At 43.9% G+C, this 25925-nt stretch overlaps 1 protein-coding gene across 4 annotated transcripts in view; it reads left to right on the top strand.

The window, feature by feature from the left end:
* Positions 1-25925, top strand: part of CADPS (calcium dependent secretion activator) — a 206374-nt gene that overhangs the window by 87802 nt on the left and 92647 nt on the right. For all 4 annotated transcript variants that reach the window (XM_059856711.1, XM_059856710.1, XM_059856714.1 and 1 more), the window contains exons 7-11: positions 6258-6369; positions 10252-10391; positions 12405-12471; positions 20463-20571; positions 21585-21797. In XM_059856711.1, the coding sequence (XP_059712694.1) occupies positions 6258-6369; positions 10252-10391; positions 12405-12471; positions 20463-20571; positions 21585-21797 (641 nt within the window). The remainder of the gene's footprint in view (positions 1-6257; positions 6370-10251; positions 10392-12404; positions 12472-20462; positions 20572-21584; positions 21798-25925) is intronic.

Here is a 25925-nt window from a genome sequence, read left to right as displayed (position 1 = left end):
CAGTGTATTTCTGCAGGCAGAATGGAAAGGTGCTTTTCTTAGCACCTGAGTGGTATTTCCAAGCCCAGGATGTTTTTGCATGAGCAATGCATATGCATCTATATTTGTTCTTTGAGATTCTAATTTCATTTCTTTTTTGTGAATCTGCAGCAGTCACCTCCAGCTCACCTTTGTAGCAGTGGAAAGACAGGGGCCCTCTATGTCAGGCATCACTTCATCTGCTTGCTGCCTCTAAACTGAGATGAGGCAAATTAAGGCCTAACTCAACTGAGTTAGATTTAATTAGATCTCTCCTTATTGCAGTAGAAGGAGCCCAAAGCAGGGGACTGAGGCACATTTACACAGTAGTACAGTCCCCTAAATTTGTGGGTTTTCAACTGAAGTTTGCAGTCCTTCTGTAGGAAATCACAAACTAGTTTGTAGCTGTCCCAGACTGGCAGTTCATGGCATTCTCCTGCTGAAACAGAGTTGTGTGTGTGAAATTGTGTGTGCATCCCACAGGTCTCCAGGTGTGTGACCCAGACTGTGAGATTTCTTGGAGTGCCTAAAAAAACCCAGAATTTTTCTGTGCCTTTGGACTTTTTCAAATCCCAGAGACACAAACAAAAAACCTATTATCCATTGCCATCACCTACAAGAGCTGCAAAGAATACATATTTTCTCAAAGCTTTGGGATGCCCTGCTTCTGTTTATTATGGATTTGTGACCCAGCTGATGCAGGTGTGAGCATCTGCCTCTGCCACATATCACAGACACGTGTTCTGCCACAAACCTGCCAGTTCAGTGCCTCACCTGCACTGCTCCCTACAAGGAGCTGTCAGCTCTTCCAGCCTCTTCCAGCCATTGTCTAGTTTATGGTGTTCCTAGAAGTTCCCAAGCACTCTTTTCATTTTAAAAAAATGAGTGTTTTCATCCCAGTGGGATTAATGCCATCCCTGCATGAGATTTTGTTGTTGACCTGAGCGAGTCTGGGTGTGCTCAGTTGTAATGAATTGTTGCCTCCCCATATGGTCAAGGGAAGTTCAGGTAGATCACTGACAATTGTGGTTATCAACCTCTAGTTCATGTTTTTGACTGGCTGGTATAGATAAAGCATTAGAGAATATAGTAAAAAGCTATCCTGTGTGCTTCTTCATATATAGTTTACTGTTAAAGATACTTTAAACCTGTTTATTTTCCTCCTCGCTTGTGTCTCTAGGAATATGTAGAAAAGAAAGACAGCTTAGCATTACATTAGAGGAAAAGGTGCACTTCTCCATCAGCTGCATGAAGGTAGGTTAGCTCAGTGCCTGGTGTGCTTCTGCTCTAACTCTGTTTTTCCCAGTGCTCAAGCATGGGCATACATGATTTATGGCCCAAGATTTAAAGGTCTCTTCTGGGAGGGGAGGAGTGTGCTAAAGTAATAAAGCCATCATTTGTTAGACAGGATTTCTGGGAGAACTAAATTGAGACTGTATGGAGCATTTCAGTCTCCATCAATGCACTCCAGGGATCTGGACTCTCCATCCTCAGAGCAGGATCCAGATCCAGCAGGGACCATGACTGGGCACCACAGTAACCTGAGAAACCCAGGCTGGATTAAAAGCATCACACCACACAAGGTGAAGCAGTCACCAAGCCCAGGCAGTGTCTGTCAGGCCACTATCTGTGCTGCCCTCTTGATGAACATCCCTTCACCAGCCAGCTCACTTTGGAGACCTAGCTACAAGTAAACCAGGAGGGACACAGACATGTCAGAAGAGGAGAGATGAGGGTTGTAAATGAAGAGAAGTGCGTGAAGCACAACTGTCTCCACCAGCACTGTACAAGGGAGGGAGGCAGCCAGACTGGCCAGTCATGGCATCCTCACCAGATCCCATTCTGACAGTAGAGGACAGCAAGAGAAGAACAGCTGCCCTTGCAATTATTGTCCTGAGCGTGGTCACATATATTGAATGCCTTTCAGCTGGACTCTGTGCCCTTGCACCCAGCCAGCTGGCTGTGCAGGAGGGTAGGTGATGCTGCTGCTGGTTTTGGTGACCCTGCAGGGATGGAAGCAGCTGCCTGCCACATCCTACCTTCCCAGGGTCATGTTCCTGTCTTGGGAGGGCAGGCACTGCTGCTGAGTTGGTTAATTTGGGAAAGCTATACTGAGCAGGTGGCTCAGTAAACTCCTGAAAATCTGGCCAACGTGTGGGAATGTTATTCTGCATGACTTTTTTACTGAAGTGGTGAATTTATGGGAACAAGGCAGAAGGGGCAGCATCTCTGGCAGAGAAGATCTGTCCCAGGAAACTGCCGTGGCCAGTCAGCATCATTCTGGAGTGAGCCCACTGAGGGGACAGCATAGCTCTCCTTTAGTACACATTTTTACTCTCATTTTCTGGTTTTTTTATGTTTATTCCATGGAGAGGGATAAAAGATACCCTGTGGTAATTTTGAAGCCCATGAGAAGTGGTCATAGATGATGTTTAAATGTCCCCCCTGTGGAAAGCACATGGCTCTGCAGCTGCTCCCCTGTTAGCCTGGTTAGCAGGGCTGATTCATGGCCCAGCAATGCACCCCAGTTGCACTTGTTCATTATTTATATAAATCACAGGCATCAGTGTTCTGGCTACATCAAGTTACAAGAGCATTGATGGAAGAAGGGTGACTGTTTTAAATTAGGCAGGGGCTGAGCAGACTTGCTGGAGAGCACAGTATGTGAATGAAAGCATTTAATGAATTTTCCTGCATATTAAAAGTATATGTTCACTTATAGGAAGGTCACAGGTGCTAAAATTTCCTTTAGAGGAACTTGCATACTTGAGTTGAACAGAAATTGCTAAATCAGTGCCTCTCAAGGACAGCTGAGAAAATTGTAGGTCACATAAGCAGGGTATCGTGAAGAAAAGCAGCTGAAGTCAGAGACCCTCCTGCCTGGTTTCATGTGGTACATGAGTGCAGTCAGGACAGGGATCTTTACAGGATTTTGCTCAAGCCTTACTATGTCCCAAGTAGTATTTCAATCATTAATTTTAGTTTAACAATGCCATAGTGTTTTAAAGTTTTTGGCGTTTTAGCTGTGTGGTAATTAACTTTATGACTGCTGTATTTGCATTTTAGAAGCTCTCAGCCCTACAGCCAAAGATCAGTAAAACACTGCACTTCCATGGGGTGATGACAGTTGTTTATGCTGTGACCTTATGGCAGGAAAGGGTAAGAGCTTGGTACAGCATCAGTGGGAGGAGAGTGGTCTTACAGATTTTGGCCATAAATTGGGAAGGGCTGAATAGCATCAGCCTGAAGGTTTTTAAGATCAGCAGACAAGACAGCTGAGAGCAGCTAGGTCTGAGTAGCCTGGCACCTGCATTGGCAATGGCATCACTGCCCCTCATGTGTGAGTGAGGGCTCTCAAATGCTTCTGAAATCAGACAGGTGAGCTCATCCTTCAGATGCTCCATGAGGCTGTGGAGGTAATGGGAGACAAGAGCTGATCTTCGTTACTTGTTGGCCACTCACACCCTCTGGATATGTGTCATTTTTTTGTTCCATTCAGGATAAAATCCTAGCACTTGAGGCTGTTTGGTCAGTAACTGTGATGGCACCTCTAGGTGAATCTGTAGACACAAAGTCTACAGTGATGATCTTCTTATGCTTGTGAAAGGTAAAACAAGGGCCAGCATCTCTCAAGTTAGCACTTGGGGTATATCTCAACCTCTGGCACTTTGCAGCCAGAAGAGTTTAGCTGCTTATCCTAAGTTTGAATCCTAAATAAGAAACCCTGGAGACAAAAGTAGATCCTGGTGAGAGCATTGGAACAGCAGAGATGCCATAAATAGGGCAATGATTCTAGTAAATTCTCTGTGCACAGCAGCATTTCTTTATCGGTTCCTGACTTTGGGATGCACTGGCCAATAAGAAATGCAGAGCTGAGGGGTTCAGGCAGGATTCACATAGTTAATACTGTCCTGATTGAGGAAGTACTACCAGGATTGTTCTGCCTGTGTACCTTTTTTTTTGGTGTTTATACATCCATATGTATCCATCTCTATATGTGTGTCCTTTTGGCCAGAGTGACATTTGTCTGTCTGCATTTGCAGATGTTTTATTGTTTTGAGGTGTCAGCATGAGTTCTGTGATAGGGGGACAAAACAGCATGGCTACTTCATGGCATTTGTCCACAAGGGGTCCCAACAAATGAACTCCTGCAGTGATAACCTGCTTAATGATTAAATATGGAAATGAAACCATTACACTGTTGGTCCCTCAGAAGATCCTAATACCTAGCTACTGTCCAGAGATAATTTTCTGAACAATAATTTAATACACAGCCCTGATAAACTGGGTACTCAGATTGAATACAAATGATGTTTCAGTGGCATGAATTATGGCCTTATGCTGAGCATCACTATGGCAACTAATGACATCACCACAGGCTCCAACCAGCACAAAACTCAACTTTTGATGGTCTCCATTTGTTGGCGAAGATCTTTTCAGGGCTTTTGGGGGTATGAATATGTAAGCACCAGTGTTGTCAAGGGTTTGCTGTGTATGTTTCCTGTCATTTGAAACATTTATTCTCTTTGTGGTTAATGTTGTTCCCATGAAGGAAACCTAATGAAAATTACTGTTTGTATTTGGTTAGTAACATTTGTTGATAACATATGGTCTGGGAATGCTTCAGCAAATAAGAGCTTTTTAATAGTAAACAGAGATACGAATTCTATAAAGCAGATGCTGTCAAAATACACAGTGTAAGGTTGGATATTTTCTTACTTTTGCCTCTTACCCAAAGCAAGATAATCTTCCTACTTTCCCTCCTGGTGACAACGCAGTTTTTTGAGAGAAAACATAACCTGTGACCCGAATCTGTGATTAGAAAATTAAGTTGTTTCTTGCTTCTTACCCTTGAAATATTTTTTAGGTAGCTGATGGCTCACACATGAAAAAGATATTATGTAAAGGACCTGGCTGGACCTATAGTGCTGTAGATAATTTAAGCCAAACCTCTGGTGTCTGGCACTGGTGAAGGTTTGATGCATCATTATAAATGACAAAACATGTGAAACAGTGACACCAGGAGAGGAAGCTTCAGAGCAAAGGTGATGAAGAACCCAAGTTTGTTAATCAGCTCTGTGCTGAACATGCTCATCTGCTGAGCTCAGCTGGACAAGATTTGCTCAGTGGGGAGAAAAGAATAAACCCATACTCTAGAGCACAAGGGGAAGGGAATTATTTTTACTGATTATTTTCCAAATGCTAAACCTGCTGCTTCATGTTCATCTTTGAGGAACATCTAGTCACTGGACCATGTCTTCTGAGCTTTTTCAAGGGAACTGCCTTTCTTTAGCAGAGGATCTAGTTTGAGGACAACCTAAAGTGAGAAAGTATCATTAACAGAGTGAGGGTAAATAGAAGTGGTTAGTGAGTTATGGTGTAATCTCTTGTCTAACTTGCAGCATTCTGGGTTGCAGTGTGGGTTCCACCACATCACTGAGAGGTGTTGCTCATGGCACACTCTTGGCAGGGTCCCACGTGGAATGAGTTCATGTTTTCTCTGCATTTGGGCAACTTGTGATTGCAGAAACTTGTAGATGTCCTCTAGAGACATGTGTGTCTAGAGACTGTGGATAATTCAGCCTCCACAGCACTCCTTTCCAAGCCAGGGAATGACTCAGAGAGTACAAACAGTAGACAGTGGTTCATGGTGTAGTTGCAGAGGTGGCATCTTCCTGGCCACTGCAATCCCACCCACAAGGAGCTGGTGTCCTGCTCTGTAGTCCTAGCAAGCTAGGATTACTCCAGACATAATGGCTTGGACTTAATCTTGGGTTGGGCTGGGACTTGGAAAGCGACCCAGGTTAAGTTGCAGTTTCTTCAGAAAAAGCAAACCTCACTCTCAGCCTGGAAAGGAGAGGTTAATTAGCCAAGAGAGGAGCACAGGCATGAGTGATTACAGACATCCTGGGTGCAGATGTCTTCAATCCTCTACTTCTCTTGTGACTACAAAGGCTGGCAGTGCAGAAGACATTGTTCTTTCTAAATAAGAAAGTTCTCTTAAACTTGGTTTTGTGCTGCTCCCAGATGCTGTCTTTATTTCTCCAAAGGATCATCATGGGTTTTCCAAACATCTGTCCCACATTTCCCAAAGAAGATAATTAATGCCCTTGTCACTCACACAACCCAACCACTTCAGCTTGTGTCAGACACTTTTTAGGTTAACTTTTTCATGCCTGAGCAGTGTTGCTGCTGACCTGCTGGCTGAGCTGAACACCTCTCTGTCCTTCTTTTCACAGCTGGGGCACCCAAGGAGACTTCACGACAACCCATGCACTTCCTGCAGTGAAGGTGAAGCTGTTCACGGAGAGCACAGGAGTGCTGGCTCTGGAGGACAAAGAGCTTGGGAGGGTAAGGAGATTTTGAGTTTAATAATGTTTCCTTCTGGCCTTGCTTTTCTAGAGAAATCTCTCCTGTACAGAAATATCTTTGGAGCACAACATGCTCTGCTTTTTTGCCAAGCTTCGGGAGGGAGAAAGAAAGCAAGCTCTGCACTGCTGGAAAGGAGTGCATCTCACATGCTGTCTTTGTTGTGAGTTTTTAATGGCAGCATTTCAGCTGGCTGTGCCTGCTCTGAGCAAAGGCAGAGGATCTTGTGTGCAGTATTGGCAGTCTGGAAAGCCTTAAAGGTTGCTTGCGGAAATGGACATTCCTGAGGCAGAAAAGGGGATTATGCTGAAGCAAAAAGAGGGGATTTAAGTTTGGCAAGGGACTGTTAAGTTTCTCTCATATCTGCTGAGTAGCCAGTGCACGGTTTGAGCTTTTGAAAGCACTGACTGCAGTACTCCCTGCAAAAGGCTTGGAGCCCTGGCTTCTCTGGGGGTGGATGGTGGCTGAGCTGGTGGCTTCAGTGGGGCTGGACTGGGGAGTGAAACATGAGGATTCATTGCTCCCATCAATGGTGTTAATAGCAAAGAGCTCAGATTCCTGGGATATTGGCCACTGAGAAAATCTTCCCATCTCTGTCCCTCGTCTGTGGTCCCTAACCATACCCTGGCATGGTGGCCCTTGATCACTGCAGCCCACAGTTCCAGAATATCTGTGGATGACACTTTCCTATGGCTTTGGGACACTTCACTTGTCTCCATGGATCTTGTGCAGCTGTTTAATTTGTGTTGGCCCCAGGCAGAAGTGGCAGCAAACTCCTTGCCATGCCTTCCTCAGCTTCTCAGGCTGAGATCAGTATCATGATGACTCCATGAAAATCAGTTTGGGGTAAGAAGACTTGGCACACCTTGTCATGGCTCAGCATGAGCCAGGTGATCTCCAGGGGCAGCCTGAGCTCTGTCTGCCCAGTCCTGCAGCACTTCTTGCTCTCTCCATCCTGTCTGTATGGCTATGGCCAAGAAATCCATGGTTAGGAAAGCCACTGATCCTGGTGCAAGCCCAAGAATTATATTTCCATTAGTTATGGACTAAACTGTTGGGGTGTTTCTTGCTAACTCCATGACTGTTTGTGCCTTGACAAAGAAGAGTCTCTCTCCATTCAACATTTTTCCTAATTAACATGGTTTTGTTAATCCTGTTCATAAAAGTGCAAAACATTTTCCTAGGTCCTAGTGAGCTGTTGATTTCAATTTATAGCTTTATTGTGGAGAATGCTGCATGCAATTTTGTCTCATGTAATTCATGTTCATTTTAATTATTTGTGTTTTCATGTAGTATCCTTTTGTTCTTGCACTTGAGAGAGAGAAAAACAAAGCTACCCCCTCTTTTCCCCTCTCAGTCTTCTCTTCAAAGGGAGTCACAGCCCCTTCAGACTTTCTCATCGACACCTTGATCCTTCCTTTCTCCCTGTCCTCCTTTTTTGACAAAGAGGATGACCCCTCTAGGCTGCAGTACTACAGCTGAAAACCTACAATTGTTTTGCTGCACAGCATCATAATATTTTCAGGATTATTTTCAAAACCTCCTACTTCAAACAGCCTGGCACCCTGCCTTTATCCACTGTGGCATGCTGAGCAGAGCTTTTCACCCAGCCAGCCGCGCTGCCATTCAGGGATTTTCCCCTGAGTGGTTACACTCAGTGCAGCCCCTCTTGCTTTGTGAATCTTGTTTCCACTGGCAGCCATGAGCAGTGCTGACTTTGCTGGTCTTGGGAAGCAATTAGCTGTGCATGTTGTTCTGAAAAAGATGTCAGCACCCAAAGCAACCCCTCTTGCCCTGAAAGGCTGGTGAGCCAGCCCTACCAATGTGATTTAATTCCCAGTCCAGCGGGAAACCATCCCTCAGCCCTGAGTTTCTGAAGCTGAAGGACACAGGCCAGGAGTGGCAAGTGTGGGGAGCTGGCAGTGATTCCCCCTGGCCCGTGGCCACCAGTGCTTTCAGTCAGCCAAACTTCAAAGGGATGCTCGGTGTACCCGGAGCGGCCCAAGGATGACGCGTGTCTGCTCAGGCTGCACCAAGATTTCTTCTTTAAATAATAATGAAACCGGGAGTGTGTTAAGCCCCTGGTTTAGCTGTTGGAGTGGACAGGAACCTGCCTGCATAGAGAGAGGAGGAAAGCAGGTTTTATACACAAAACACCCCTGCTCAGCCGCCCTTTGAGCAGTGGCTTTGTGCTCTGCCAGGCGGGTACAAAGCCCACTTTCTATTGCGAGCGTTGAGTTGGCAAGCGGCCGCCGCTCCTCAGCTCACCACTTTTATCCAAGGGAGAACTGGAAAATGCTCCCAAGCCCTGCACTGCTGAATGGGCAGCTGAAGGCATGGGAATACATCCTGACCCTATTGAAGCCAGTGGCAGGGCTCCCATGGATTTCAGCATGCCAATACTTAGTCTACCGAGGGCAAGGAGGGGAAGGTCTGTGAATTGCAGCACTACTGAGAAAGTTTGTGTTTTTTGTTGAAAAAAGAGTTAGAAATCAAAGCAGAGAGCATCCCAAGCACACAGAATGGCTGCTGCCTCACTGAGAGATGCGGCTTAGCACAGGTAGATGTTCTTGCATGACCTGCCTGGCACCGGGGTTCCTTGGATGCTGCTCAGAGCTTGGGTCTGTCATGGTTCTAACACCCCCTGCCTCATGTGGAGAACTCATTTCTCATCTTCAGGATTTGCTTAAATGTGTTTTCTTTCAAGAGTGATGCAGTACAGACTGGTATTGCTCAATTATCTGTGTGACTAATAACAGCTTCAGATTCCTGACAGAGAAAGCTATTCAATAAAAGAAGAGATTAATAACATTAATGGATAAGGGTAAAGTTGAGAATCTACTGATGTTTACCTCAGGCTTTAGAGGAGGCAATAAAATAAGTTTTAGAGTAATTCATCAGATGATAATAGCATCAATGATATTTTGGTGGAAAACAGCCCCTAGATTGTTGAATCAGCAGCAAAGTTGAAGAGCAGAGAAATACAAGATTATAGTCTGGGCTGGAGTTTGGCAGGAGCATACACTAAGTATGAGCAAGAAATGAGTGATGGCAGCACACCAGTTAATGAGGGTGAATGCTGCCATTTGTAAGAACTGTGAAACAATTTGCTTGCATAAAGATTAATGAATTTAAAGAAGATTCATTTCACTACAGCACAGTGGAAACTTGAATCAATTTGTACCAGGCAAAGTCATCTCTGAGTGAAAGCATCAGAAGGGGAGCAGGTGTAGGAGGAAGGGGATTAGGCCACCTCCGAGGAAACATATGGAAACACCAGGAGAAGATGGTGGATGTGGTGTTGTCCTAGGGGAATACTCTGTATCTGACTCTCCAGGGAGCTGCTCTGCTTTGTAGTGGTAATGAATGAGTGAGAAAAGCACAGCTGTGATCAGGAAAGACTGTTCACCTCTTGGAGCTTTCAGTTTCTTTGAGCCATTGGTGTTCATCTGCGGTCACTGGTGTTGCACGGATGTGCTCCAGCTGGAGATCCTCCCAGCATTTCCTGCTGCATGAAATGGAAGCAGAGTCCTGCAGCCACTCATGTCATGACATGGGATGCAGATTTTATCTGCTGTCATAGCTCAGTCAGATGTACCATCCTGAAATGATAGGAACTGATCATGCAGCTCTGTCTGCACAGCCATGTGAGCTGACTGAGGACCCAAAGAATATATGATCTAATCTCAAAATAATAAGCTGTACTTTAAAAAAGCAATAAAAAGCCATCCTCATTGATGTGAATAGGCCTATCCAGACTGACTTCTAGGACAAAACTAGGTCATGATGTATTTTTGTTCCACATTAAACCCCATTTTGTGGATAATTTTCCCTTTAACATTGTGTTTGTTTTAATTCTTACAGGTCGTTCTCCACCCTACTCCTAATAGCCCAAAGCAGTCAGAGTGGCACAAAATGACTGTTTCCAAAAACTGCCCTGATCAAGACCTGAAGATCAAGCTTGCTGTGCGAATGGATAAGCCTCAAAACATGAAGCACTCTGGGTAAACATTTGTCTCAATCTAAAGTCATTTTGTTTTGAGTGTGCATTAGGAAATTTTGCTTTTTAAGATTCTCAAAGAGAAACTCTTTTTCTCAAGTTCACAGGAGGTGAAGCAGAAGATACATATAAAAATGGCATTAGTTCAGCCATTTATAGTTCACTTTCCATATTCTTAGCATAGTCTTTTTTAATGCATATGAGCCAAACACTTTAAATTTTAAACAGTTTTCCTCATAGGAAATTATGTTTTTTTCTGTGAGAAATGATAGATGAACTGCCCAACTCTCTTACTGAGAATAATATAATTTTTTTTAAGTTATTCTGTGTCTCCCTGTATTGATTTCTGAAAACGAAAATCACAGTCCACTTTCTACTTGAAATGAACCCCAGTGTGACCAGCATTATTTATACTGAGATACACACCACAATTAAATAAATTCCACAATTGCCTGGAGTAAGACTAATAATGGGGAAGTTTAAAAGGGACCTTTCCCCTGCAGGAGGGAGTGTCAGAAGATCTGGGACCAGAGGGATCCCTGACCACTTCTACCTTCATACAGTTACAAATTAGAACATCCTTGGGAAGATCTAGCTAAGGCCATTGGCAAGGCTCTGATTGCTCTTCAGAGCTGAGGATGTGACAAAAATTTGAAACTGTTCAGGAAGGTCGATGTTGGAAATAACTCTCCAGTCTGGTTTTAGTGCTGTAAAAGTGACTTTGTTTCACTTTTATTTTCATAGCATTTTGTTAAATTCCATCCATTATTAGGTGATTTAGATCACTCATCTTTTCTAATTCCTCCTCCTCTTTTCTCTGCTGATGAGATCAGAGCCAGTAGTCTTGTGTGAAGTTTAATTTTTTTCACCACGATCACAGGCACCAAGGCCAGAGAGGACAGATCCCCTGTCCTGTTTATTTCCTGGATCTCAGCTTATATTAGGGCTGTTTTCTAGGTTTCTTCAACTAACAATTGATTTACATGATATTGCTTAAAACTCTTTGGTTTATACCTCTTGCTACCAGAACTGAGATTATCTTTCTGTTGATGTTAGCAGCAATATCCAAAAGGACACTTATTGCCTTCTTCTTGGACTAGCCAAGGACTCAAAGCCCACATCAGCATGACTTGGAGTTTTGTGATTTAAACATTCACTAAGAGTATGTTAGATCTCTTCTGGCATAAGGAACCCCTTGCATAACCAAAAATTAAATCTTTTTTCTCTTTATTTAGCCAGAACTAAAGTAATTATAATGATACATAAAACATATTAATGCTGAATAACATCCTTATGTTTATTATTAGCCTGGTGCTGCCACTAGTTTTGCCAGTGTTTGTTTTATAGTGTCACAGTGGCCAATTCATCACAGAGATTAAATGCTTATTTTGACATTAATTTTAAAAGCTAATTCTTTCTTTGTAGAAAACAGTAAATTCACTTCTCCAAAATTATTCAGTTTACTTGAATTATCTGTAGCCAAGCAATTTCTCGGATTTCATCTTGGAGCTGCTTAGTGAAGTGCCCTGGTTTAGTCAGTCCAGTGGATATTAAGATCCTGTGTGCTGGGTTTGATGTACAAGTGTCTGTCTGACATCTCCCCTCAGCAAAATGGTTTTATGAAGGCTAAAGCAGATTTGGGGTTTCTCTCCCTTAATTCTTCTGTTGCAAATGCATTCTTCACCCATCCAACCATGTTGTAGCTATTCACTGGCACTAAAGAGCTTTGAATTCTGAGCACGTTGTGAAAGACAAAAGGAAAGAGAGAATTAATACTGTGTAACATTAAGGCTCTGTAGGATTTTTTTGCCACTTTCTTTGCAGGTAATCTGTTCAGGCTAGAAATAAACCCATTCATGAGTGATGCTGAGCTTGAGAGTCTTGTAATTGCTCCTTCTTGTGCATTAACTTCTGTTTCTAAGTGTAAACAATTCTAAGTGTAAACAAAATATACTGAAAAGCAAGAGAACAACAGATTAACATTTGGGTACTGAATTCACCTGTTCTTTTCTCCTAGGTATTTATGGGCCATTGGTAAAAATGTTTGGAAGAGATGGAAGAAACGATTCTTTGTCCTGGTCCAGGTAACAGATGTAGCTAGAAGTGATCTTAAATCACAACATGAAGTACTTGAGTCTGTCCTCTGGCCATTTTCAGTGCCATGTGATTGATGCTGAGCTGTGGTTCTGTGCAGGGTGTCTGTTAATCATGGATTCTTTTCTAAATATATGGGTGTTCTCAAGGATATCCCAGTTGCAGACTCTAGCCTTGAGTTTCCAGATGTACTTGAATGCTTGATAAAATATAGAATCAATTTTAATGAGGAATTAATGAGGCGAGGAGGAAGCTCAGTCTGTCTTGGTTGGAGGTTCTTGGGCTCCCTTTTGAACCTCCAGGTTTAATTTGGAACCCATTTGAATCTACAGAAGTTTTATCACTGACTATGTCAGAATCAGCATCAAATCATTCTTGACATCTATATTGCCTTCACATTTATTACTGCTTCTCATTGTCTACAGCTCTCACTGATCATTTTGCAGTCATCCTTTTGCAGTGTCTTCCTCTTTCCCTTTTTTTTTTTTTTCACTTTTTGCCCTCCCAGTCGTTAGACGTGTACAGTTGACCACTTTTAAGAATGGAAAGAGGAAACAAGGAAACAGGCAGATGTCCTCTGTAACCTAGAAAGGTTCTGCTCAGTACTTTGTGTGTTAGGTCTTCCCTCACCTTCCAAGGGCAGGTGAAACCACTGCACTGGCCACAGAAGTGTGTGGCCCCAGTGTGAGTGATCCATCTTCACACCAACCTGAGGAAGTCACAGAGTCCTCTTGGGTCCATCTCTCTCTCTCTTTCCCTCCTCTCTGGACTCTCTTGGTGTGTTGTCTCCAAATGTGAGGAATAAAACCTTTGTTCAGGGTTTTCTATGAAAGCAACACAGAGATGCTCTGATGGAATAACGTGGAATCCAACTGAGATCTTGTGACACCGGAGATCCAAACTGATCAGGTCAGAGGATAAAACCCTTCTGCTGATGAAGCAGATGGCAGGTCTGCTGTAGAGGGGCAAAGTGTAAAAACAGACGTGGTATGAACCAGGTGCACCACACTCCACATTTGGAGCACACTTGTTTGTGTGCTGTCCTGTGCTGGTAAGGAGTCCAAGCAGTCCCTCTTCCAGCTTAGACACCTGATTTCCCTGTCCTAAATCACCTGCTGTAAGCTGGTTCCTTTGTTTTTTGTTAATTATTGCTCCAAGTTCAGCTGTCTCAGTAGGAAGTTTATTTGTATTCAATGCCCTTTTAGCCATCATGGCTAGCTTCCATAGCAAGAAACTATGGGGCAGATAAGGAAATCCATCCTTGGGAAGTAGAGGAGATTTAAGATGTGTGGGACCTATGTAAGTAGGAGACTATTTGGAGAGACTCATTGAGTACCTAGTCCCATAAGCAAGTATGATCAGCAGATTTTGTACTCCATATGGGGTCAAAATGGCCACAGAGAGGGGGGAGGTAGTGTAGAGCAGCCACAAGACATGCCTCTATCCTCCTTTCCCTTTTGGGAACATTTTATACTGACCCTGTTCTTTGGCAGATATTGAAGGATTGCTTTTCTCTGTATGTTTCCTTTATAATGTTCTGAAATGAAGTCAGAAGTGCTGTGGCAGTCCATGATCACCTGTAGTGCAGCTGGTATTGCTTTTCCCTGAAAGACAATTCAGTCCTTGTAGACCAAGTTCTCAGTTCTTTTTTTCCCTGTGAAGAGGGATGCTCCAAAGCAGAGAGTCCGTTTTCCCAACCAAATTTCTCCTATAAATAATTCTATTGATACTCTTCTGCACAAGGGTTTGCAGCTTTGGACTTGTCTCTCAGAGCCTTCTGGCCATTCAGTGTGATTGCAGTTGCTACTCTGGTTTTTAGCTGCTATATATTCTTCAGCTTGCTGTGGAATTGAAGCTCTCAGAGTTATTCCATGTTTTCTCATGTTACTAGGTCTGTATTCGTCAGTTGGCATATCAGAGCAGGATTTGGCCAGAAAAGCAATTCATTTGAATAAGATGAGCAGACTTTTGCCCCCAGAGAGTCTCTGTAGCCCACCTCAGAAATTCCAGCTGCCACTGCAGCTTCTCTGTTATGTTACCGTTTGCTCAACATTTGGTGCAATGTAAAGTGTTCTGCCGTACATCAAATATAAACAAGAAACACTCTCTATGCAGTCCCTCAGATGTAGTTTGAGCATATTGAACATGTCAGCAGGCAATAAAGATGGAATAAAAATACTTTGCTGTCCGTATGTTTGTCATTTGCTTTTCATGCAATGCAAAGGATGGGTGCTGATACGAACAGGGATTGGCAGTAAAGGTGTTGATGTCCAGGATGCTCTGAACTCTGCTAAGCCACAGGCAGAAAATAACCCCTGCAGGAAGGTGAGCTGGCTCTTGTTACAGAGAGTGGACAAAGAGCAGCCCCTCTTTCAGGAGCTTCATCCACACCAGGCTCCTACTTTCAACAGAGTTGAGAGATAGAGCCCAAAGCATAAAGTCCATTTGACATATAGTGGTCTGGTCAGTCCCTGACCCTGCCAGGAGGGCAAGGCTGTTTGGAGGAATAGGAAAATATTTCCTTTCTGATCCCTTGTCTCTGTCCCTTACCTGTAGCATCTTCTCTTGCAGCTCTGTCTCCTCTCCTGTTGCTTGCAGAATAACCTGCCCCTCATGGTCTTGTGCTCTCTCCCTCTTTCCCCATTTCAGATGGACACAGCCTTGATTCCTTCAGTGCCATTGGGTGGTACCACTCTGTATTCTGGTACCAGTGGTTAAGAAATTCGTGGTAATAAATACTCAAACTCTTCATAACTATTTAAACAAGGCACAAAAGTGCCAAACTGCATGGGTGGCACCAAGGAGGAAGGTGTTGATGGCAGTTTGTCTCTTTTGTGTCAGTGAAGCCTTGCCGCCAAAAACGGAGGCTTTGCGCACGTATGGAGAAAAAGCAGCTCTGCTGGGAGCGTTTCCACTGCTACTTGGCTTGTGTAAGCCCTGGAGAGAAGGGGAAAGGAGCAATAACTTCCTTGTAATTTGGGTGGAATAATCCCTCGCACCTTCTGTGTCTGTGTAACTGCAAGGGTTATACAGGAGTGAAGTGATTTGTTTGGGTGTAGTGGCTGTGAGCAGTTCCTTTGTGTCATTTCTAGACCTGAGCCTCTACTCACCAGCACCTGCCTTGCTGGGTGGACTTGGCTCAGCCTCTTGGGGAAGGGTTATGGCATGGCTGGCAGAGCAAGGGTGTGTGCTCCTCCAGCACTGATCTGTGCATTAAGAGGGGTTAGTTTGCTCTTCCGAATGAATTGCAGTCCTCTCAGTACACTGCCCACCCTTCTCATAGACACCCTTTGAGATGAGCAGCAGAAGAGCAGAATACTGATTAGATGTAAATTACATGGCAGAGACTCGTTACTTGCCTAATTTTAAATCCTGAGATATGCAGTGTGAAAATGATGGCAGAATATGGCCCTGAGCTTGGATGGAAATGGTCCGCAGCATCACAAGCGAGGAAAATGCTTCGTAAAGGCAGCAGTAATGCCAGTGGCAGTGGTAAGCAAAAGCAATTAATCTATTTAGGGCAAAGTTCTCTGTGACTGGTTAGGAAAGAAAATGTACATCCATTTCAGATGTTGTAAGTGTTTCCTAAGTTGCTGTATCAGCTGCTTGAGCACAGCACACAAATTTCAGCCAGTTTGCCAATTAGACCCTCATGCAAAAGCTGGGATTTTTGATAGCTGGCAGAGCTTGTATTAATTCTTTGCAAGGTCTGATGTGCTGTACTGGCAATAACACCATGGTTGGTTATGGTGGGTTTGCTGGCTTTGCAATAGGAAATTTCTTACAATGATTTTTAAGGGCAAGTGAATTAATTACACTGAGATTTCAGACTGAATCTGTTCATCTCTTATCATAACCCCATTTCAGTGCTCTGGCAGCATATGGGAAGTAACACTCCATGGTACCTGGATGACATGTCTGCTGGGTAGCTTGAAGCAGTTTTCAGCTGATTGTGTCTGATGGTGTTTGCAGAATGTTGTTGGAACCTGATCAACTCTCTGCAGATTAAAACCAGTTGCAGTGTCTACGCCTGGATCTATTGTTCTAGTGACAGACTCCCTAAACTCAGTATAATTTAGACTAATAATGACAGTCCTTGCTTTTAGCAAAACTCAGCTGACTTGGGATAAAATGAAATGAAGTAAGAGTTCAGTAACTCTGAATATCACCCAGAAATTGAAAATAATTCAGCAGAATTGTAGTGTGGTACACCAGCAGTTCTAGACTGTCGTCTTCAAGCTGAGGTGAATGAGGTGATTAAGGGGACCACAGCTGGTCCCCATAATCATATTAAATGATGTTTTCTCTTAGACCCTTGCTGAGAACCGGGCATAGATGGTGATTCTTGTAAAATCTGGAGTGCGATGATACATACAAAATATCTGGAAACTGCTGGTTAAACTGATGCCACAGCTAGTCTGCAGTAGGTCCTGCATATCCTGTCCATACTCACAAAGGATGAATTCCCACCACACAGCCCTGCCCAGGGGAGCACACACGTCTCCTGCTTGAAGACAGAAGCTGGGACGACTGTTTTGTGCAGTTTTTTAGAGCTGAATGGATATGCTGAGATGTGAAAACTGCTGTTTTCACTTTTTTTTTCTTTAAGCTAGATGATTTCCTCTGCTCATTTGTGTCAGGAAAGGGCTTGGGAGGCAACGTACAGCTGCAACCAGAGGACAAGAGTCTCCCATCAAAGTGGAAAGCTGTATTACAGCTGGCAGTATCTTCGCACGGTTTCTCTCCCTTGGGACAAAATGCATGCTGTTAATTTAGAAAAGGTCCATTAAAGAATTTAACCCAAGTAGGGTGGTGTTGTGTCAACAGTAAAAAAGGGGGAGCAAATGACTGAGCTCTGAGTGTGAGGCATGACAATTAACAGGTTTGAGCAGGATCCTGGGGAAAGCAGTGCTCGCTAGAGCAGGAGTATCTGGTGGAGAAACCAGGACAAAGTCAGAACTGGTTAATGCATATCTGCTGTATTTATTAATCAGTTGGATTATATAGCTGGTGACAGAATATGGTCAAGTGCCAAGAAAGTCAGATTTAATTTAGCAGCCTGGGAATAGTGAACTTTGGCATTTGTCTCCTGCTGTCTGCTTCCCCTTTCCTGAATTTCTTTGTCTTTTCCCCCACCTTTTTTTTCCCTTATGTTCTTTTGTCTCAAATTATTTCTCAAAGTGTTTTCCCCTTTTTGTAATAAACCAGCCAGGGGTGCCTTGGATTAGTTCCCTTCTTTTACTTTCTCTCAGTTCAGCTTCCTTAGATGCTCCTTTCCTGGCTGTCATCGAGTGCCTGGATGAAATCCCAGCTGCTTTGAGAATTTGTCCCTCACTGGGCAGAGATTTCTCCTCTGTCTTCCTTCAGTTTCCTCTCTGTATCTCTGTTTTTTCCAATTACTCAAACCATTCATCTTGCCCATCCCATCTGCTCGCTCGCTCTCATACTCAGCTATGGTTCAGAGTGAACTCAGCAGGCTGTAAGATTAATTTCTGCTATTAACTGTTTCACTTGTCTGGCCAGTTCTGAGCTTTACAGAAAGCAGGCTCTGTAAAGCACAATATTTTGGAGGACTGATGAAAGGCAAGTGCAATCTTCTCTTGACCCCACACTGTTGTTCTGAAGCAAAGCACAATTGTGACATACTGAGCTTTCTAGAATCTCATTTTCTTGGATTTGGCTTTACCACTGCTTGTAAATGGAAGGAGCCACATTGCACTGGTAGCCATGGCACCAACTTCTCTCTGACCCCAAGCAGTAGATGCTCTAGGCAGCAGGATAGGGCACACAGGCTGGTCTGCCAGTCCTTGAAGTCAGTAGCTTGAGTTGTTTAGGCGCAGGCACTCTGCATGGCACAGTTGGCACCTCTTCCAGAAGCTATCGTTAGCTTTGTCCTCTCTCCAGCATGATCCTTGGCTTGCTCCTGCCAGCAAGCTCAATTGCTTAGCTTGGTCTTCTGAGCTCTGTGAGTGGAGAAGTTGGACATGAACCTGGATGAGCCCTGGCTCACTGCCTGTTATAGACCCACCTGCAGGTTTCTCTTGAAGGTCTCTTCTAATGTTCTTTCAAGGAAATCCTGTGCATTCTAACAGGAGAGATCAGTTTGCTTTACCTCTGTCCCAGGATGGCTCCACCAAAGCCTACTGTCTACACCTGTCATTTATAACCTTTAGCATGAGAAATACAAGCTCTGAAATGCCCTTTTCCCTATGTTGCCACTGTGTTGCTATGGTTGTCTTATTGATAGGGCAGAAGAATACTTTCTGGGTCCAAAGAGGAGTGGAATTACTTGTATATGAAGAAGAGGCCAAAATTCAGACCTCATGTTCAGGGTCAGAGAACAACAGCTGAACTATTGAATGAATTACCTGTTGCTATAGACCATACAGGAAGAGCAAAAAAGCATTAGTGGTATTAAGATTCTCAATAAATGTCAGCACAGATTAGCACTGACTCATTTCAGGAGTTGCATTTATCATGCAATCCCTGAAGTTCAGGCTGTCTAACGCAGAGAAAGAAATCAAATCCTTACTGCTCAGATGAGATCTCTAGGATTTTCCTGTAAATAAAGCACATTCCGGAGTTTCTCCAGGAGATGGCAGCAGCATACTGCAAGTATGACTGAATGAGCACCACAGGAGTCTGAATGTTGAGCTGAGGGGCACTGGGTTATTTTTAGATTCCTTCGTGTTAATCTTTTTAATTTTTGTGTTGCCCATACGATGGTAGGCATGCAAAGTTCAGAACAGGGAATATGCACTGGTGTGCTCCTGCTATTGGTCTGCTACTTGTCAATCTTTCGTCAGTGCTGGTAGTTTTAAGGAGGATGCAAGATGCTTAAAGCATCGCTTTTAGTCTTACTCCCACAAATGTGTTAATGATAGAGTTTATTCTTAGGTGGCTTTTGGAGCTGTTCCTGGAGGAAGGCTTGGTGCAGGCAGGGCTGCTGGAGCAGGCTGGCAGCGAGCAGAAGCCCATAGAGGGCAGCAGTAAACCGAGTGGTGTCTGGGAGATGCTGTGCCAATAGATGGGTCCCCCGACTTCAATAAATTACATTTTATTAGTGAGAGATGCCACTAAAATAAGTGCTACATGTATCTTTGTAGCCGAGCAATGTGGCTGGAGTTTGAAGGCAAAACCCCTCAGCCCATCCATGCTCCCATCTTTCAGGATCTCTCCCAACTTCCAAAAAATGACAAGCACAATTCATTGCCACCCACCAGAGTTTTAAAGTTTCCTCCAGAGGTCAAGAAAATGTCCAGACAAATAAAATTACGTCAGGCGTCCAGGATGTGACACAACCTTAACAAAGTCATTTGAAATCATTTGACAGTAAATTTCCCTGTGAGTTCCTCGCCTGGGGCACGGAGAATCCTCTCCTCCCCTGGCTGGATGAGCTCCTTGCCGACCGTGCGGATCGCAGCGCGCCGAGTCCGCGCAGGGTCTGATGCGGCCTGATGGGCTCCTAAAGGCGATCCGGGAGCCCGGCAGAGCCCCCGCAGCTGAGTCGGCCTCCGTCAAGAGCTTGACATTGAATGTATCGTGTCATGCAGATGGTACCTCAGAGGAGTGAGAGCTGCCATTTACAGCACTGATGACAACAACTGCCGAGATCAGTGGCATCTTAAGATTGCTTTAATATGACTGGCACCTAGCAATTTAGCTCACATTGTTTGTGACAGGGTGTCACTCTTGCACTTGTCTGGGAATGAATGATAGAGGGTTTTAAGCCGTGGAGCTTCCTCTTTTGGAGGAAATTAAACCGCTGTATGTACTGATGTGGAGAATTAGGTGCGTGCTGCAGGAGGGTGTGCTAGGAGAGGGCTTTACAAAAGCCTGGTAAGAAGTTGAGTCTGTCTCTAATGGGTAACGAGCATCCAAATTGCCTCACCACCCCCCATCCCTGCAAACTCCCTGTAAGCGCTTTGGATTGCCTTGTGCTGGTCACCCGGTGCCATCTTAGGTTTGTGGTTTTCCTCAGGTTAGTCAATATACATTTGCTATGTGCAGCTACCGGGAGAAAAAAGCAGAACCTCAAGAGCTGCTGCAGCTCGACGGATACACTGTGGACTACACCGACCCGCAGCCAGGTACGGGTGGCGGCTTCCGTGCTGCAGCGCTCACCGCTCCCAAAGGGACTCCTCTCTCTTCCTCTCCCTGCCTGCCGCTGAACTCTGATCCGCATTATTCTAAATATGTTTGTGTTCACCATTAGCTATGCGTGACTTTGCTATAAATAGATCTAAGGGACTGAGCTAGGAGTTGCGCCAGAGGAGGGAAAAACTCATCTCTTCTGGGGACCCCAAGTGAATTAGACACTTAAATCCCAATGGAATTTTATTGTGAGCTGAATGCTCAAATTGAGTAACGATTCTAACCTGTGCATTCAGATTATATTCCCTAAATAAAAGGCTAGCAGCTGTGCTTGTTTTTGTTGTGGAAGCATTTTTGCCTGCCCCATTCTCACTAGGATGGATGTCTGTGCATGGAAGGGGCTGGGACAGAAAGCCCCTGCTACTTGGAGGTACCTGTTGGTGATTGAGACCCTTATTCAAGTGGACAAGCACCATTTTTCTTTTATTTCAGTGGGACGACATGCTGGGTAATGGTATCCCCAGAGGAGATGAGAAAACCTATAGTAGGTTGTTGTCAAGCCCTTTATTCCCTTTATTCTCTTAATTCTCATAATAGGGGGATGGGAGGATGGGTGCCAAATCAGGGCAAAGATAGAAATAAGGATATCACCTAAGGACCTTTTTCTGCAGTGTGAGCACTGATGCTTTCAGTCTAATGGGGAACCTCCCACTCAAACCCCATTTTTAATTGGGCTCCAGTGGTGCCCACATGGAACTTGCACAGATGGAGCTGTAGGTGAGAGAAACAATTAATCCAAGTGTTTTGGGGCATGTTTTAGTAATTGGATTACCTGGGGACCTGTGGGCTGTGTTGCAGGTGAGTTTGGTGCAGGGGAGGGGACTGAGCTGGGAGCAGCACGGAACTGGGTGAAGAGACACCCGAGCAGTGGTGGGGTGGGAAGCTGGGGGAGATCTCCTGGCTGGCCTCAAAGTCTGTGAAACTGCATTGTCACGTCCTTTCCTGCCAGGTTTGGATGGTGGCAGAACATTCTTCAACGCTGTGAAGGAAGGAGACACGGTGATTTTTGCGAGTGACGATGAGCAGGACCGAATCCTGTGGGTCCAAGCCATGTACCGAGCCACTGGCCAGTCTCACAAACCTGTGCCACCTACCCAAGTGCAAAAGCTAAATGCTAAAGGAGGAAATGTACCACAGATAGACGCTCCAATCTCTCAATTTTGTAAGTAAATAAGTTCTCCTAGACAGCCAAAGTCTTTGATGGAAAAATTTTCTGCACTGATGTAAATCAATATTCATACACATGTTTCTGATTTCAAAACAAAATGTTTTTTCATTATTATAAAGCTTCTTTTTACATCAGTAGATCCAGAAGCAGTTAACCTGTGTGTTTGACAGAACCAAACCCAAGAAACAAAATTCTTTGGGGAACTTGTCAATGGGTATTTTAAAGTGCAATACTTGATGGAGGAGAGAGACTGGGATCTGAGAGCCTGAGACCCACCTTGCCTTCCACAGACACGTGTCTTACCCCCACACAATAAATTGCACATCCAGATCAGAGCAATTCATTAGCACCATTAGCTGTCTGTCAAATGCATCATGTGCTCAAAACTACAGGTGCAAATCTTGCAAGTATGAAATGCACACACAAAAAGAGGTCTCCTGTTGAATATTCAACTGTGGGAAAACATATGGTATTTTTAACAGGTTGCTTTGCAGGCCAGTTAGATGTGAATTTAAAGCAATCATCTTTTAAGCTGTAGCTATGCTGCATGTCCTATGCAGTTACACACACTTTGCTTCATCTGAAATTTAGAGCAATTTCTTTTCTCTTGCAAATGTAATTTGATTATAAACCACACAAATGCCTCTTCACTCATTTTTCTTGAAGGTCTCAATTGTCTGCAGCCCCTTTATTATGTAACATACAGCAGTTCTTGCTAGTTTCAGCAAAATTTAAGAATTATTGTCATTAAATATAAGTAAAATAAGGAAAAGTGATAAATATTAAAGAACTCTTCAGATTAAAATAGATTTCAACTTTTTAAAATAGTCTCTGTAAAACAGTTATGGAGTATATTGTTGTAAGGAACTCAGAAAATCTGAGCTTTCCTTATCAATAGCATTTGGCCATCTTTTATATTTGTTAAACTCCTTCATATCAGTATTTATAGAAAGTAGCAGTACAAGACATTCAGCTGTATGACCAGTGCTACAGCAGAAAACCTCTGCTTGCTTCTTTTAAATTTTTTTGTGTCTTTCACATGCCTCTGTGTTTTTGGCCTCCCTTCTGCTTTGCATTGCTGCTGCTGCAAGTGAAAGTAGTGTGATGCAGTGTGGTAACCTATAGTCAGTGTTTTCATTTCAATGATCCTCAGCCTCTTCATTGCAGTCACTGACTTTGGGAGTGCAAGGTGTAAAGAGCTAGGGTTGGGAAGGAAAGACACCTCAGAAAGCCAAAATGGGAGGTGGGAATTGGCCTCTTGCAAGTGGGACATTTACTGACTGTCATAAGCCTCTAGGCCTGGCTGAGTTGTGCTGACCTGAGAGCATTCCCAGGGATTTATGTCCCTCTGCCCAGAATGTTTAATCAGAGAGTTCTCAGAAGTAGCAGGCACAGGTCCTTCTACTGCTGCTTTTTCACATGCTAAAAGCCTCCAAAGCATAGCAAGGGGGAGCAACAGAGGGATTCTGCCTGTGGCTCCCTCCCCCAACAAGTGACGCTGAAGGCTGCTCTTAGTTGTGGGGTTGGTGCACTGGGATGCACTCCTGTTCATCCCAGCATGATCCCTGCAGAGTAGGATGAGAGCAGAGAACATCAAACTGAGGAAACACCTTTCCTTCCACTCTTCTCCCATCCCTGCAGACATCAAGCTGGGAGAATTTTTCTGCTGGGTAAATTCCTGATGTTTACAGAGTTTTCAGTTCACCAGACCAATATGAAAGGTCAGGTGAGGTGTTGCTTTCTAAGGCACATCATAGCAGCTGTAGCAAAATCTGCCAGGATTTTGAGGAGAAAAAGGGATTGCCCAGGGCTGTGGACACTTGGGTGTATGATTTGCTTGCACAGCCAAACCCTGTGTTTGTGGGAGTACCTGGGGTGGAGGAGGGGCAGCTGGCTTGTCCTAATCCTTGCCACAGATCAGGGAAGTCAGTGACTGGGCCCAGGAGTCAATTCTGCATCTGCACAGCCCAGCATGTCCATCAGAGCCTTGTGCTGCTTGTGGTCCTCCAGACTCAGTCTGACTGTGCTCAGAGCTATAGACGTGCCACAGGCTTGACCTTGTTTTTGCATCTCACTCACTTGCCAGGAGGCAGGGCTCCCTCATCCTTGCTTCTGGTGAAAACAGCCAAGATTTCACCCCCTGGGCCCTCCAGGGCATTCGAGGGAGTCAGGATCTGACCTCAGTTTCTCTCACTTGTTCCGATGCCAATGCCAGCTCCAGATCTGGATCATTTTGCTTTTTATAACACCGCCAGCCTCTTTCCATCCACAATGTATTTTTCTGTAAGTTGCACAGTGTCAGTCTCCCCTTTTTGCTGCAAGAACTCAGAAACCCTCTTGGATGTGTTGTGCCAAAGCCTGGGAGAGAGAGAGCTAGTTGGCTCATCAGTCCATCAGTGTGATGGCTTCATACTTGAGCATCTTCTGGGCTACTGTGTTTTGTCCTTGCTTTTCCTTCCTCCTCCCCCTTTTGATCTAGATCCCTCCGACAGGTCTTTGTGCACATCCTACAAGAGGACAAGGGCAGCATGCCATAATACACCTTCATCTCAACAGGAAAGGCTGCTCATTTTTCCTATTTCAGCACGTATACATGGCAGCGCTCATTGCAAAAGTCATAGGGCACAGCAGTTAAATGATCCCAAGCAACAGTGAGTCATGCATGCATATGGGGAGTCCTAAATGCACAAATACATATCTCAGCTCCTTCAGTCTTGAAATCCCAACGTACCAAGTATTGCATTTTTAAAAGGGTCTGGTTTTGTATTTGGCTTGGGTGTTATGGTTTGGGGTTTGGGTTTTGCTTTTTTATTTTTGCCTGCGGAAAGGTAAGGACTTCTGTGAGACATTTTATTCTTGTACGTTTATCTCTATACCTGTCATATTTTTATTTTCTTTGTGCTTATTAGAGGCTATGGTGAATGAGGATGTGCAAAGAAGTAAATGTTAAGCCATTTGACGAGTAACTGTTGTTCCAGCTTCCATGTCGTAGCAGTCCGAGACGGCTCATGCGCATGCATGCACACGCACAGAAAATCCAGCCCTCTGTGCCTGGCATGGAGCTGTCTGTTGCACAGAAACTTGGGAAGCACATATCTTGCTGTTTGGGAAACTTGGGAGAAATAGTAAATTCCATTTGGCTCCCGCCTCTTTTGATTCAGTAAATATAAAGTTTGAGCAGCACTCAAATTCTCATCCACAGTTCGATGGCAGCACTTGACTTAGAAGTAAACAGACAGCTCCTAACCAGGGTGGAGTTTATTTTATTTGCAATTTAAGTACTGAAAAAATAGATCCTGCTATTCATTAGTTTTTGTATGACTTAAAATTCCTTTTACGTGGGTGAACAATACCTGTTAGAGTGAAAAGTTTTGCTTTTTTTGTTTTGCTGCAATTTCAAAGAAAAACTCCATTTACACAAAGCTGTGCTTTTCTCCAGTGTTTGCATTATAAAAGAAAAAACCCCAAACTGTTCTTGTTTACTGTTGAAATCATTCACAGTATCATAGTCAATAATGCTGCCAATACATACTACACCTTTTGGCAATATTTAAGCTTCATAAAAGTGGTCACTTGTCTGAAAGCACCAATCTTTGTTCTGTGTTAGTGACGTATCAAAGAAAATTCCCAAACGTGCTCAATGTTCTCTATTTTTTTCTTGAAACCCTTTTTTTTAACATGAAAGATTGGTCTGTGCTTGTTTTACGTATCATTTGTGGTTATATTTAGTTTGTAATGTCTGTTTATATTTAATAACTGTTAATCACACCATATACAATGAGTTGGATGTTTTGAGAATTTGTGATGATTTGTTCCCCCATATTAAGTAGCGAGGTTTATTGAGCTGCTTGAGAAATTTTCAGCTATAAGTGGTTTTCTTTTTGGTTGGTTTGATTTTCTTTAAGTTTCTTTTTCATTCTTTGCTTGAACCCAAATATTTAGCTGCTAGGTTAGGGCTCCTGTCTGCTTTCCTGAGCCTTGTTGCTAGTCTTTATGTTATTCTGGTTTGTTCCTTCTTACCCTGCTAACTTCTAGCTGGACTCAAGGGTAAGTGCTTCCCTGTAGCTAGCACAGCTCAGATAATCAGACTAGATTATCTGACATATGCAATGTGCTTTTTTT

This window comes from Haemorhous mexicanus, chromosome 11 (assembly GCF_027477595.1).
Source record: "Haemorhous mexicanus isolate bHaeMex1 chromosome 11, bHaeMex1.pri, whole genome shotgun sequence".
In the NCBI taxonomy this organism is placed as follows: Eukaryota; Metazoa; Chordata; class Aves; order Passeriformes; family Fringillidae; genus Haemorhous; species Haemorhous mexicanus.
Note: the sequence above shows the minus strand (reverse complement) of the source record. Positions and strands in the feature narration are given on the sequence as shown.